The sequence below is a fragment of the Micropterus dolomieu genome, linkage group LG18 (assembly GCF_021292245.1).
Source record: "Micropterus dolomieu isolate WLL.071019.BEF.003 ecotype Adirondacks linkage group LG18, ASM2129224v1, whole genome shotgun sequence".
Taxonomy (NCBI): Eukaryota; Metazoa; Chordata; class Actinopteri; order Centrarchiformes; family Centrarchidae; genus Micropterus; species Micropterus dolomieu.
Window position 1 is genome coordinate 13,018,404 of NC_060167.1, and position 15,248 is coordinate 13,033,651.

At 39.6% G+C, this 15,248-nt stretch overlaps 1 protein-coding gene across 1 annotated transcript in view; it reads left to right on the forward strand.

The window, feature by feature from the left end:
• Positions 1–12,911: 12,911 nt before the first annotated feature.
• LOC123956296 (1,25-dihydroxyvitamin D(3) 24-hydroxylase, mitochondrial) overlaps positions 12,912–15,248 on the forward strand; it is a 6,965-nt gene continuing 4,628 nt past the window's right edge. Inside the window, exons 1-6 of the mRNA XM_046028386.1 lie at positions 12,912–13,215; positions 13,393–13,583; positions 13,693–13,786; positions 13,889–13,982; positions 14,427–14,518; positions 14,790–14,901. Of these exons, the coding sequence (XP_045884342.1) occupies positions 12,958–13,215; positions 13,393–13,583; positions 13,693–13,786; positions 13,889–13,982; positions 14,427–14,518; positions 14,790–14,901 (841 nt within the window). The 5' untranslated portion in view covers positions 12,912–12,957. The remainder of the gene's footprint in view (positions 13,216–13,392; positions 13,584–13,692; positions 13,787–13,888; positions 13,983–14,426; positions 14,519–14,789; positions 14,902–15,248) is intronic.

Genomic DNA, 15,248 nt, shown 5'->3' on the forward strand with positions numbered 1-15,248 from the left:
CTTTGATCAGGACATGTCGTTTAAGTCTCACATTAAGCAAATTTCAAGGACCACCTTTTTTCACCTACGTAATATTGCGAAAATCAGGAACATCCTGTCTAAAAATGATGCAGAAAAACTAGTTCATGCATTTGTTACTTCTAGGCTGGATTACTGCAATTCCTTATTATCAGGCTGCTTGAAAAAGTCCATTAAGACTCTTCAGCTGATCCAGAATGCTGCAGCACGTGTTCTGACAGGAACCAGGAAAAGAGATCACATTTCTCCTGTCTTAGCTTCTCTGCATTGGCTTCCAGTAAAATCCAGAATAGAATTTAAAATCATTCTTCTTACCTACAAAGCTCTTAATAGTCAGGCACCATATTATCTTAAAGAGCTCATAGTACCTTACTACCCCACCAGAGCACTGCGCTCACAGAATGCAGGGTTACTTGTGGTTCCTAGAGTCTCCAAAAGTAGAGCCAGAGCGTTCAGCTATCAAGCTCCTCTCCTGTGGAACCAGGTTCCAGTTTGGGTTCAGGAGGCAGACACCATCTCCATATTTAAGAGTAGGCTTAAGACTTTCCTCTGTGATAAGGCTTATAGTTAGGGCTGGCTCAGGTGAGTCCTGAATCATCCCTTAGTTATGCTGCTATAGGCCTAGACTGCCGGGGGATTTCCTGTGATGCACTGAGCTCCTCTCTCCTCTACTTTCTCTCCCTCTGTATGCAACCTCATCCCATTATTGCATGTTACTAACACAACTTCTCCCCTTTCCGGTAGTCTTGTGCTTTCTCGTCCCTCTCCTCTCTCCTCCTATCACGTCCTGCAGGTGTTTCTGGCTCTGGAGCTGTGGAGTCTGGATCTGTGGTTGCGAGTCACCTGCTGCCCCCGTGTTCCTGCTCGACACCCTCTGCTACAACAATTATTGTTACTAGTTCTATTGTTATTATTGTTATTATAATCATTAACATTACAATTATTATCATTAACACTACTATACATATCTATACCATTTTTCATTTAGTCATTTAGTCTATAGCAACATCACCTTTACTGTCTGTACCTCTGTGTGTATATTATGTAGGCTGCCTCCCTCCCCTCTCCCTCCTTCCATCCCTCTCTTTTTCTCTCTGTTCCTCTCTTGCCCTCTTCCTCTCTGTTCCTCTCTCTCTCTCTCTCTCTCTCTCTCTCTCTCCCTCTCTCTCTCTCTCTCTCTCTCTCTCTCCCTCTCTCTCCTTCACCCCCAACCGGTCGAGGCAGATGGCCGCCCACCCTGAGCCATGGTTCTGCTTGAGGTTTCTGCCTCTTAAAAGGAAGTTTTTCCTTGCTCTTTTGTGATTTGGCGCTATATAAATAAAATTGAATTGAATTGAATTGAATAAATAAACAGTTTTTTTACATTCCCCCACAGGACGTGACGTGATGCATTCTCGGTTGTTTCTCTACTCTACACATCGAGACAACGGTAGGTGACTGGTTAGCATTATCCGAAACATTGAGAAAAGTCTGAATGCATTGATCTTGGTATTCGCCGTCAAAATAGCTACCGCTATTAATATTGTACATCTAAATCACACAAATTACAGAATGTCATGCGTGTGTAAGTTAGGGTATTATTATTTGGTGCCATGGTAGGATTAGCTTTTTTTTCTTTGGTTAACGTAAGCTACTGTATGTTCAGCTTCTTAAACGTTTTTTTGTAAAGCATTTAGCAAGGGCATAGGTCTGGATTTGTCTTAATATGTTGACTATGACGCTCAGGTTAGTTATTTGTCCAAAAGAAGATAAAATAAAGATATTGTTTAGACCGTTCGCTATAGCTGTTTTCACACTTAAACAGTGTGCAAAGACTTTCCTGGCTGTGTGAATTCATCTTAGTTGAATTAAAGTTCATGTAACGCTACTACGACAGTGTTTCCCAACCCTCTCCTGGAGAAAGTTACCCCCTGTCCTGCGTGATTTAATCTCTCGCTGCTTCAACACAGCTGATTTAAGCAGCTTCAGGATTCATGACGAGTTGATAGTTTGAATCAGCTGTTTTGGAGCGCGGAAAGATCTAACACACATGGTTATATAAACAGTTTACATTATCCACAGAAAGAAACTACTCCTCCCATAGATCTTCGGGGGCTCACCACAACCACTGTTGGCGTATCCTAATTTGCGTGATTTAGATTTACAAATATAAATAGTGGTAGATATTTTGATGGAACATGCCAAGACCCATGCATTTAAACTTTAATGTGTTGGATAATGCAGATGAGTCACTGCGGCCAACTCCTTTTCTAACTGTGTAATCTGTGTGTATACAGTGAATAAAGAAAGTATTTAGATGATGCTTTTAACCAAAGCGACTTACAATTGCTATATATGTCAGAGGTCGCACACCTCTAGAGCAACTAGGGGTTAAGTGTCTTGCTCAGGGACAAATTGGTTTCTCACAGTGGATTCGTGTCTTATCCACTGTTCCATCACCACTACTGTACTCTACACATTTGGCTACTAACTTTTGTCTGTCCATTCATTTTTAAAAAGTGGATATTTAGGATATTTACAGAATTATCGATGCAGCTATACTTGTTGTATAGCATTTTTACAGATTTTACAGTTTGATAGTCCACAAGCTGTAGTCCATATAGTCCAGCAGTGTTTGGGTTATGGTCCATAAGGAGGGTCTGAGCTCTTATGGAAGCAGTAAAATCATACATCTGTGGGGTCACTAATTAATTTACCAACAACCATTATTTTCAATCACAAATGTATTTTAAGTGAAATTATTATTTACATTAATAAGATAAACAGGCTAAAATAAGCAAGTTTTCCAAATGAACTATGCTGCGCACTGCATGAATGTCATTATGACATGATTAATAATAATAATTAATATGATACCATAAAGCGCGGATTCGCGCTCTCTCCGTGAGCAGTAGTCTTTGTAGGTTTATTTCAGGCTTTTGAAATGTAAACTTTGTTGCAGTACCTCAGACATCTGGGGCAAGCAGTGGGCTGCTGTGTGTGTGAGAATGTGCTGACCACGTAATGAGCAATTTTTTATTTATTTATTTATTTATTTAAACAGGAAAAGATTAAGAGCAATCGGGCCTGACTCAGTATAGAACTGATTTTCAGCAGGTTCCTGTTCTGCAGAACATGAATACCTCAAACACAACAAAACTCCAAGACCATACAATAACAAACACACAGCAACAAGCACAGCAACAAGCACACAAACTACAATGTCTCAAATGAGCAAATGTCTCTGTCTCTGTATCTGTCTAGGCTTAAACTATTTAATTATTTATTATTCACCGCAGGTAACGTTCGTTATGCTACAGACCCCCACAAAGCTCTGATTTTAACTGTCCAGTTCCCACAGTTGTCTGTTTTTCTTATTAAATTCAGCTGATAGCAGTAAAATGTCATAGTATATATTACTCTTCAAAGGGAAATTATGAATGAGAAGTGTGTGTGTGTGTGTGTGTGTTTTAAGAAGACTGGAAGAGAGGCTAAGTTACACTCTTAATCAACGACATTATATTTTTCTGTGAATTGATGTAGCTAGCTGTATGGACGGAGTAAACGTCCTATTTTGACAGAATGAATCAATAGTACCTGTAAAAAAGATACTGTTATTAGTAGAATTACTGAAGCGATATACAGTATGCTTTATTGCTACACTGGCATGTTAAGTGTTAAGTAGACAGAATATGTTCAGATCAATATGCTATATTTAAGGAATTAGCCTACTAGTTTTCACTTACAATCAATGACAAAATCCCTTTCCCTATAAGTGTCTACATGATTCAATTTTATAATTTTAGAATGTGTTTCCATCAAATCTCATGATTTTATTTGTATGTATTTTTTGTGTATATTTCCTGTCCTGACAGTGGAGCCGACCTGAGAGCGGAGCGAAGCAACTCCACGGTGGAGGTCTGCAGTTAGACACTCTTGCAAAATTCCTCCACAGTGCTGTAAAAGACTCATTGCCAGTTATCACAAAGGCTTGATTGCAGTTGACATTGCCACTTTTTCACACAGGGCCATGTAGGTTTGGATTTTTTTTCCCTTATTAATAAAAACCTTAATTTAAAAACTGCATTTTGTGTTTACTTGTGTTATCTGTCTAATATTTCTATTTGTTTGATGATCTGAAACATTTTAGTGTGACAAACATTAAAAAAAAATAAGAAATCTGGAAGAGGGCAAACCACCGATGTGGTTTATGGACCAATTGTAGGATCATTGTTTTGCTCAGTGGCAATAAGGGCCAGCTGAAGGATGATTTTCTTTCTTCACTACCCACCATGACGCTCAGAGGACGCTTGGTGTGAATTTTGTTGTGCAAACCTAATGTTCTGCTTTGCACGGCCTCCTTTGAATGCCCACCAGCAGGCAGGCTGACAGGAGATCAGTACATGATGACATCCACAAAGAACTTCTGTTGATAATGATAAGATAACATGCAGGGCAATGAGTTGATGAGGCCATGGGGGTACACTGTATCTGGGGATCAAAACTTTGACAAATTTACCTCTGAGGCTCAGGTTATTGGAGAGGTCACAGTGTACCAGAGTGTGCCAAGGAATCAGCAAGTCGATTTAGGGCCATGGTGACATAAGTACTGCAAAGTAATCATTGCATAATATTTATTTTTGATCACTTAGATTTAATATTATTGCATGTGAAGCACAAAAAAATGCAGTTTTTCTTAAAAATAGTTTAATAAATTAACTCTTCTTTAAAAGTTGACATTACAGCATTCTCATACTCACTGTTGGACTGAATTGGTCATGCTGTTGACAATACCAACAGAAAGCATCAGCAATAATAAACAGTGCTTCATAGTAACCACTGACCTACTGCACTCGTTGCACTCCTTCACTAACTGGCCTTCTGCAGACATTGATACCTGTTAACCTATTGGCTCAGTAAGTCAGTGTCTTCAGCTGCATATCAGATTACATTACCTCCACTTGGTCAGATATTCTTTATTCTTTCAAGGTGCTTCTGTACTCCAACTAGCTGAACAAAACTTCACAGTCAAGAACAATCAGCCAATTAAAGCTCCTCTCAGAGTGTGCACGACCCTCTTACCTACTAAACATACAATCCATATACATGCAGCAAACTTTCCTGAACTATTAAAAGGAAAGGTACAATATAATTTAATAAAATAAGTGTGGGGATGCTCCTTTCTTTCTGGATCCATTTTATGCTTGTTTGGAATACTGTGTGGCTAAATACTTTTAGTGCAGCTAGACAATGATATGCACAATATTTTTCAGCTATTTTCAAACAAGACTAAGAGTCTACAACCATACTAGCGGCTGTGTGAGGCTTTACGTTTGCACAGCGGCGTTTTGAGCTAAATGCTAACATCAGAATGCTAAGATGTAGATGTAACACACCTGAGGCTGGTGGAAATATCATTAGTTTTAGCAGGTATTGGTCATATGTTATTGAAAAATTAAAATTTTGACCTGATGATGGCGCTAGATAAAAATCTAGGGGATAATCAAAGCTACTACAATTAATGTGGACTCGTAGTGAGTAATAGTTATGTTATTTCATTCAAAGCTGCAAATGTCAAACTCATGGTGGTGTTAGAGGAAGCATCCAGGAATCACCAGCAAAAATCATCTGGCCACCATATATGTCAGTACCAAATTTTGTGTCAAACCATCTGGTATATGTTGAGGTAACTTAACCTGCCGGTTGTGCTCGAACAAAGGTCAGGGGATCACCAAAGCCAGTAGGATTCACCTTCTGACTAGCCGAGTCTGAGTCAAAACTGAATGTAAATCCATCAAATAGTTGTTGAGATGTATTTCAGTCTGGACAAAAGTGGTGGACTAACTGACATTTCCATCTCTATAGCCATACTGCTAACATGGCTGTGGGCCACATCCCTCTGAATTACAGTGAAGTCTTCTCTCCTGCTGTTAAATATGCTGTATTATCCTTCTCAACACAGGAGTATGTCTTTGAAGACAAAAGAGTCCTGGGACTTCCAGAAGGTCAGTCAAACTGACAGGAGCAGGGAGAAAGGTAGCTTCTGAATGGGGCGATTTCACTTTTCATGTACAAAGATATTCCAGTGATGTTGTTATTTAAGCCATTGATAACATGTATCATGATATCGCAAATTTTGCTAAGGTACTCATTTGAGTCAGCGATGCTGTCTTATCTTACTATGGAGTACTACCACAAGTTTTCCAGGAAATGTAGTTCACTTAGTTCACTTTGTTAAGTGTAGTCTCTCGCTGACCTCTGGATCTCTAGATCTGTACTCACTAACAGAAGTTTACCTCAATCAACCCTGCCTCAACTAACTCTCAATTCATCTCTTCAAAATCAACGATACAGTAGTAATATCACTGAAACACAACATTTTGGCGGAATGAGCAACATTGCTGGTTACTGGAACACATTTGTGACCTTACATTTCCCCTTTGACATTTGACAATTCCCCTTCCCAGGGAGCAAGACTATGGCCTCAACTCTACTCCAGTGCTTTCCAGTTTCTTCAGCTTGTTGCTGTCAGAGAAGAGGGAAGTGGGCCCTTCTCCATTCAGGGAATCCTGACCCAGTTGCGGAGCCAGCCGTAGCCAGGAGACAACAGCAGCCTCAGTGTACAGGAGGAGGTCAGCAAGTTCACAGAGATCTCCTTCCTTACCAGCTCCAGCTCCAGCCCTTCCTCATCATCTCAATCAATAGGAATGAGCTACTTTCTGGCCAGAGTCAATAATCTATAGGCTATTGTGAGACCTATAAAATAAATACAACCCTTGTTTGTCGGCGTCACAAATCTTTATGTTTCATGATATTAACATTAGCTGGATGTCAAAAATATTAATGCTCAGTCAAGGGGAATCGGAAACATTGAAAAACTGTGAATGGCACAAAATGTTGCTAAAGAGTGAGACTTGAAATCTTTTCTTCTGTACTACACACAATACTATTTAGGAACATCTCTGTCAACAGTAGCCTCCACTTTTAACCAATCACCGAACTCACTGACCTGTCAGTCAATTTGGACATGAGTGAGTGCAGTCATCAGGTTTGCCTGCCCTGTGTGCTGATGACTCCACTGCTGCCTGAGAAGGTCAGCTGGCCAATATCTCAGTTCATCACTTATCTTTCTGCTTGCTGATGTCACGACTACAGAGCCCTCATTGATTTGAGAATAAGAAACAGAGAAAATTGAGTCGCACAGTAATCAAAGTGATATCCAGCAGACGAGCTGATGAGACGAGAGCTGAGTGTCAAGAATCAGGATTTCAACTGAAGGCACTCAGTCAGTTCAGGACGCAGTTTAATCTTAAACAAATCCTCTTTTAGCACTGAAAAGAACAGTGTATTTAACTCTAGAGAACTGAATTTTTTTCTTTGTTTTCTTTCTTTTTTCTTGTTTGAAATACACAATAATAGCTTAATAATGCTTATCATTTATTTTAGTATTTTGTTTACTTATTTATTCCTTCTTTTTTGCAACCAAGGGGCATAGGTATGGGGCATAAGTTTTGTTGTTATTTCATTTAGATATGTTGATATATCTTGTATGAGTTTTCGATAAGACTGTCTGTATGCATGTATTTAATGATGGTGTCTGATTGAGTACATTCAGTTTTTTTGTTGTCTTCCTGTACCTAGATGGGTAAAATAAAATGTAAAAAAAAGAAATTTAAATGACAAAAGAAAAAAAAATTATAAAATAAAATATATAATATAAATCATATAATTATTTACATAAATTGCCTTATAAACCTTATTTGTTCATACACACCATAGGTGTAATTTACAGTGGGGACATGTCCCCACCAATTTTTGAAAGCATTTGCTAAAAGTTTTCTGGAAATTAGCTTGCAACAAGAAATTTTAAATAACATAAAATAAAAATTCTATGAGAAAGGTTTACTTGCACAATATGAATAAATGAATACAATGCAATGTAAATATATAAGAAACAGATCTGCCTTGTCCAAAGAGTAACTTAGGCTAAAAAACAAGCTGCTGATTACTGCATTATATTCAATAATATTTTTATATTCTGAATTGTCACCGGCCACATGAATTTTGTTTTCCTTCATATAAATAAAGACATTTCCACCATAAATCGGTGTAGAAAATGTCTCTTGAACGCAGGAAATTAAAAGTTTAATGCTCAAAATCTTCTGAGGGAGGACCCCCAGACTCCCCAATCAATTAGCCTTTTTCATCAATGAATATTTCTTCTAGATAGCATTGGAGTTCCATTTTGTCTTGCTCTCGTGACTCCAATATTGTGTATTATCACGTCTTGTGGACTAAGTGTTTCATCACACCCCTAATATGAGCCCTTAAATGTCCCCACCACTTTTCAACACAAAGTGACATCCTTGAGTGTGACAGATAACGAGTACCTTTGATGAGCAAATATCACAAACACACATCCTCCATAACACATGTATTACAGTACATAACATATTCTACACAAGGTCAAAGAGAAGGGTATTGCATTGCACTATTTGCCTACAGAGAACATCACAAGAAAACATGTTTCCTCAATGACTTGTACCCTGCACAGTGCCAGCTATCAGTATCAGTGACACTGCCAGCCTCACATTTAAGAAACTGGAACCAGAAAATGTTTGACCTTATTGCTTAAAAATGAAAGAAATAATTAATCCTTCATTAAGTTGAATTGTTGAAATAACTACAGAACTAGTTGGTAATTTTACTGTACCAGTGCCTCGTGTTGTTGTAATGTTCTAGTAATAAACAAAGCTGCATAGTTTTTTTGTAAATGTAGTATTCTGTACCTCTACTAAGCAATCTCTCACGACTCTTTAACTATTATCATATTCATAACAGCAGCATGGAGTATGATTTTTACAAAACATATAAAGTTTCTTAATGTCACTGGCTGAAATAAAAAAATAAACGACGTTTGAACTACTGTTTTTCTGCACATGTATTTATAAGAGCAGTATTCAATGCTTTTACAAACGCCACTCTATCCTGAACTGTCCAAGTATCACTGGCAGTAGCTGCTAGACTTTCTTTCTGTAAGTTTCATGTTTCTGCACTGCTTCAGCAGATGCTTTAATAAAGTAAACGTAGAATCGTTCGCAGTTGAAAGCATTTTGCTTGGCGCACAGAGTTTACAATGGACAACAATGTTTGTATCTTAGACTGTGACACAATAATGGCAGTAGCTACTCAAACACCTCACTCCCTCGTTCTCCATTCTTCCTTTAGCTTTTTGGCTAACAGCTGACTTGGACAGCAGTCACACATTCATGTCAAGGATGGTGTATTCAGGCAGCATTACTGCATTACTTGGATTAGTAACTGTAATAATACTACTGTTTTGGAAAAGTAATCCGTTACACTACTTGTTACTGGGAAAAGTAATATTATCACAGTAACGCGTTACTGAGTCAACATTTTTACTCAGTAACGTGTTACTGCCTAACAATGCAAACTGGGCATATGGACAACTAACCAGGCAGAAGGGTGTAATGAAAGATTGCTTTTGAGCTGCATTACTCAAAAAGTCCTCCAAATTAAACAACAAAATACATTGTTTGACAATGTTGTCCATGCCCTTTAGAATGACAGGTGTCTGATATGACGTTCCTATCTGCAGGATGACATCATTTGTGTGTACTTTCCAAAATTGTTACAAATCACAGTTGAAAAATTTGACAAACAAAAGTTGTTTCATGATGTGGCCTCGCTATGGTTAAGGTTTAGTTTGGTTCAGGTACAAATACGACTTTGCTTAGGTTTACAGAGACATTGTGGTTTGGGATAAAATGAGGGTTAGGAGATTTTTTCGTTATAGTTACAATGATAAACACTTAATGATCAGGAACTTTCTTGATCATTGAAAAAAACACCAATCTTGTCTGTGGGTTAGAAACAGCAAATAAACAGCTGTTTCCTCTGTTAAAGTAGATCCATCCATCCACCCCAACCTCCTCCCTATATGGACTTGAAAATGACGTCACCTGAATTCTTCCTTTGCTCCTGTCATACAGCCGCTCGAGGGCTTTGTAACTTCAACATAAACATGTCGTTTTTGGGGCCTGCCTGAAATGACTGATGCTGTTATTCGTCTTAGGAGTGCAGTTTGCACTTTGAGAACTGTAGAATTCAGTGTGTTTGAAGTTTGACCTGTAAGGACTGACAGGATATTTTAGTCTGTGCCTCATCAATTTTGGGCAAACTTCTATGAAGTCTCCCAACTTTATAAATTATTCTTTAAAGAATAGTTTGACATTTTGGGAAATATGCTTATTTACATTTTTACTGAAAGTTCGATGTCACACAGTAAATATGAGTCTACCACCAGCAGTCAGTTGGCTTAACTTAACATAAAGACTAGAAACAGACAGAAACAGCTAGCCTGCCTTTGTTCAAGATAACAAAGTCTGCCTACCAGCACCTCTGATGCTCACTAATCAAAACTTTATTTCTCTTTTATCTAACTATTATATACTATATAGGGTCGGGACGTGGGGTCAGCAGCTCCAGCAGGGGACCCCAAACCTCCCTTTCCCGAGCCACATTAACCAGCTCTGACTGGGGGATCCCGTGGCGCGTGAGAAATATTCTCTTTACCTAGTCCTGGCTCATCCCCAAGGCTTCCTCTCAGCTGGACGTCTTTGGAACCCAAACCACCTCAACTGGCTCCTTTTGATGCAAAGGCGCAGCGGCTCTACTCCGAGTTCCAAGTAGATGACTTGGCTTCTCACCCTATCTCTAAGGGAGAAGCCTGCCTGCCTCCTGAAAAAAACTATTTTGGCCACTTGCACCTGCGATCTAGTTCTTTCAGTTCTGTCATGACCCAGCCTTCATCACCATAGGTGAGAGTAGGAACAACAATTGATCAGTAGATCGATGTGTGTGTTTTACTTGGGGAGGCAGTCAATGTTCAAGGTTGTTCTGATGCCACCTGAGAGACTGTGAATAAGCACTTTTACAGGATAACAACACGGAGCTCTTGTACAAGTTATTTAAGTCATGCTAGCTCTGAGGTGGGTTTCTGTGTGTATGTTAGTGTTATAGTCAAGACCGCCCAAACCGAGACCAAGTCAAGACCAAGACCAGAGTTTAACGAGACCATGAAAAGACCAAGACTTTTAGGGGCTAAGACCATGTCGAGACCAAGACACACGATAAAATGTGGAATGAGATCATAGGTACTTCTCAAATTGATCTGAAAGATCCACATTCCCATTAAAACTCCCACATACAAACACTAAGAGCTGAAATCAACGTAAGCATCTTTATTCAACACTCCTTTTCCATGTTTACCATCACAGGGAGTGGGGACAGTCATTAACAGTAACAACACATTTTTAATTAGGGTTATTGGTTGCGTTTGAAGCAATAAGTTTTACATTCAATCAAAGCTAGGGTGTTAACATATAAATCAGACAATGAATAAGCAATTTATTGATATTCCCAAAGTTATGGTCTTGACTGGTCTTGAAATAAAATCCCGAGTCCTCAATGTCTGGGCCTAGCTCCAGGAGTTTTATTGTAAACATCCCGCCATAAATACCCTTTTTTAAGTCTGCTGCTGACCTTTTTCTTTTGCGTTTAATGGCAGTTGGAAAACCAACTGCATACTGGCACTACCTGGGCTGGTGTGTGGAACGGGAGATTTCTGCTGACCTGTCAGGTCGACATTGCATCTTGCAGACGCGTAGGATTAATTTCTGGGGACGTGAACAACTTACGCTCCAAAGGAACGCAGGAGACGCATGGCAGCCATCTTGTGTACGTGAACGCGTAAAAGCAAGTATGTCCAGGGCTTAACAGGTGGGGACTTGTGTCACTCATGTGGGGTCAAATATTGAGGTCCCCAAGGGTAGAGACTGCTTTGTAAGGATTAAGACTCGGTTTTAGGATTCATGTTACAATTATCTTATAGTTAGGGGTAAGGGTTATGGTAAGGTATGGAGCTGGTTGGCATGGTAAGGGGCTAGGATATGCATTACTTCAATGAGATGTCCCCACAGGAGTAGAGGTAAAAAGATGTCTGTGTATGTGTGTGTGTATGAGAGCAGGGAGAGAGGCGGTTTCACCGCAGGTAAACCCATCATCATAAACAAAAGCCTTATCAAATTATTGATTACAAAAATTGATCAATTGATGAAATTCACAGCTTTTCGACTTATATGCTATATACCTGCATACTTTGTGTTAGCTGTACTTGAAATAGAGAAATAGTTGCACTGTTGCAAAAGCTGGAACAGTTTGGAAAATCCAAATTAGATTTTAACATTAGGCAGAAAGATCTGAAAACCTTTGAGTTGAATGCCATGTTTCTGAGGATTACCATGTTTGAGAGGACTATTAATATTTCTGCAACTCAAACTAACTTATTCGTATGTATATTAGATGGCTTTTAATATGCTTAAATGTGTAATTTTAGCCTATTAAATATCCAAAACGAGAATTGCACTGAAAATGCCCAGTTACCCCCCTTCACCCCTGTACAAAGAACACACACTCCAAAACACAAACAAAGCAAACACACACACTACCTGCAATCTGTCAAATATTTGCCCATGGTGCAGAAGTGTGGCAGTAGTATTTGCTTTGCCAAAGTTTCGGTTCCTTCCAATCGCAGGTCGCTCTGAAACACGGTTCAAGCGAACCGCATCACCTCCGATGTGGCCAGTGTGTTTATTTATAATGGGGGGCGGGGGGGGCACGGGCACTTCCTCGGTCTTTCTGGGGTCATACATCCTCCCAACGTGGATCCATAAATGAATGGTGGGCTCGACGGCCACACCATGCAGGACCGGCCCCTGATTGGTTCTGTGCAAGGCAGGAATAAACACTGTCAGGGTATATAATGGTGTGAAGGTGTGACACTTCCAAGAAACGAGAAATCCCCAAGCCAACAAAGAAGAGCTGCTCTGAAATAATACAGTATTTCGCGTTAAAAACAAAACAAAGACAAATTTAAGGATGAGGGCGCAGATCCAAAAAGTTCCTCAGATTGTTGAGTTGCTGAAAAAGAAGTCGGTGGGGCTGCAGCACTTAAAACCAACATCCTCAGTGTGCGTCCTGGAGGAGAAGGATGCTGTGGAGGCTGCGCGGTGCCCTCATGCTGCCTCCAGAGCGCACAGCCTGGACGCGATCCCCGGACCCACAAACTGGCCCCTTGTCGGCAGTCTGGTTGAACTTCTCCGGAAAGGAGGTCTGACAAGACAACACGAGGCACTGGTACAGTAAAATTACTAACTAGTTCTGTAGTTGTATATTTTTTAAGAGAATACAGCCCATTTGTTTCAGCCAACAAAAATGTTTTTTAACGAATAAAAAAACATGTGTAACATCTAGACCATTTCATATCAAATTTGATTTCCCTGACTGATCAATGACTCTTTAAATCTATTATAGGTTGATTATCACAAGAAATTCGGCAAGATTTTCCGGTTGAAGCTGGGCTCTTTTGAGTCGGTGCACATTGGCGCACCTTGCTTGCTGGAGGCGCTATATAGGAAGGAGGGAAATTACCCTCAGAGACTGGAGATCAAACCCTGGACAGCTTACAGAGACATGAGAGACGAGGCGTACGGACTCCTTATTCTGTAAGTATGCTTTCGATTTCTTCTTCTATTCAGAAAGGAAATGTCTGTAACTCCTCAAATATTTTATATAAAAGCGCACTGCGTGGGAATTCAAACTGTTGATTTGTAGGGAGGGGAAAGACTGGCAGAGAGTGAGGAGCGCTTTTCAGCAGAAACTCATGAAGCCGACAGAGGTTGTGAAGCTTGATCGCAAAATAAATCAGGTAAGGTTCAGATACGCCTCCTTCAAAAAATAAATCATAGTCTTTACAGCGATTTATATTTGGTTGACTGTGATCGACTGACAGCTTCTGGTGTATACACAGGTGTTGGAAGACTTTGTTGGCAGAATTGGACAAATGAACGTCAACGGAAAGATTGAAGACTTGTACTTCGAACTGAATAAATGGTCGTTTGAGAGTAAGTTCAATTGTTTTTGTTCAGTTATTCATTTGGGCTGCAAGAAAGAATAATTGTCATTATCAATGAGGCTGCTTATTAGTCATTTTCTCGATCCTATTGTTTAGTCTGTAAAATGTAGAAAATAATAATTGTCTAAAACCTCTGTCATCGAAAACCAAAGATAGCCTACTAGGTTTGCATTTGAACACATAAAACATCAACAATTAACTATTCATGCTGCTCTACAATTATGGTTGTATCCTATCTATTTTAAAATTGTTACATACACATGCCATGTTATTTTAACTTTCAAAAATGTTTCAGTACATGAGTTGTGATATATCTACAATATATCTATTCTCTATTCTATACTAAGTATGTATTATCATGTAAAAAAAAAAAAAAATGAAATGTTTTTTCTGAACCTCTGAATCTCATTCTCTACTTTTCTTTATCATTCAGCCATTTGCCTAGTCCTCTATGATAAGAGGTTTGGTCTGCTGCAAGAGAAAGTCAACGAGGAAGCCATGAACTTCATCACAGCCGTGAAAACAGTGAGTACGCCTGCTATTATTCCGAATTAAACATTTTAGTTCATCAGGTTCATCAGCTGAACTGCAGCCTCTGATGCAGCATTTCAGTGTCTCACTGTATTCACTGTAACCACTATCACCAACAGTCAAGAGATAAAAAGTGCAGGCTCACAAAAGGTCTCACAGGGCAATGGGTGCAGGAACAAACACAACCTCGACCTCAAAAGAGATTGCGTCAAATATTTTCAGTGGGGGTGATTAGATATCACACCCTCTTTGTCTTTCTCTGTAGATGATGAGCACGTTTGGCATGATGATGGTCACACCGGTGGAGCTCCACAAGAGCCTCAACACCAAAACGTGGCAGGACCACACAGCAGCATGGGACCGCATTTTCAGCACAGGTGAAAAACATGGCTGTAAAAAACAGAACAAAAACACACACAGACACAGACACAAATGATTAGGCTACTACACCACCCAATGGCACAAATACAATCCCCCTTCCTCCACAGGTTACTTAACATTTCAAAAAGTTTTGGTACAGTTTGTCCATTTCTCCGTGAACCAGTATGAGCTCAGTTCCAGTTAGACAACAGACAGAAAAGAACAGAGGGAGGGGCGGGTTTGAAGTGGGCGCCTCAGTGTTTTATGTGTACTTGGCACTCATGCGTACACAGTTGTAGTAAACCACATGACCTAAGAGGGAGAAATCTGCCAAATATTTGTAGTAGCGGGGGGGGGGGGGGGG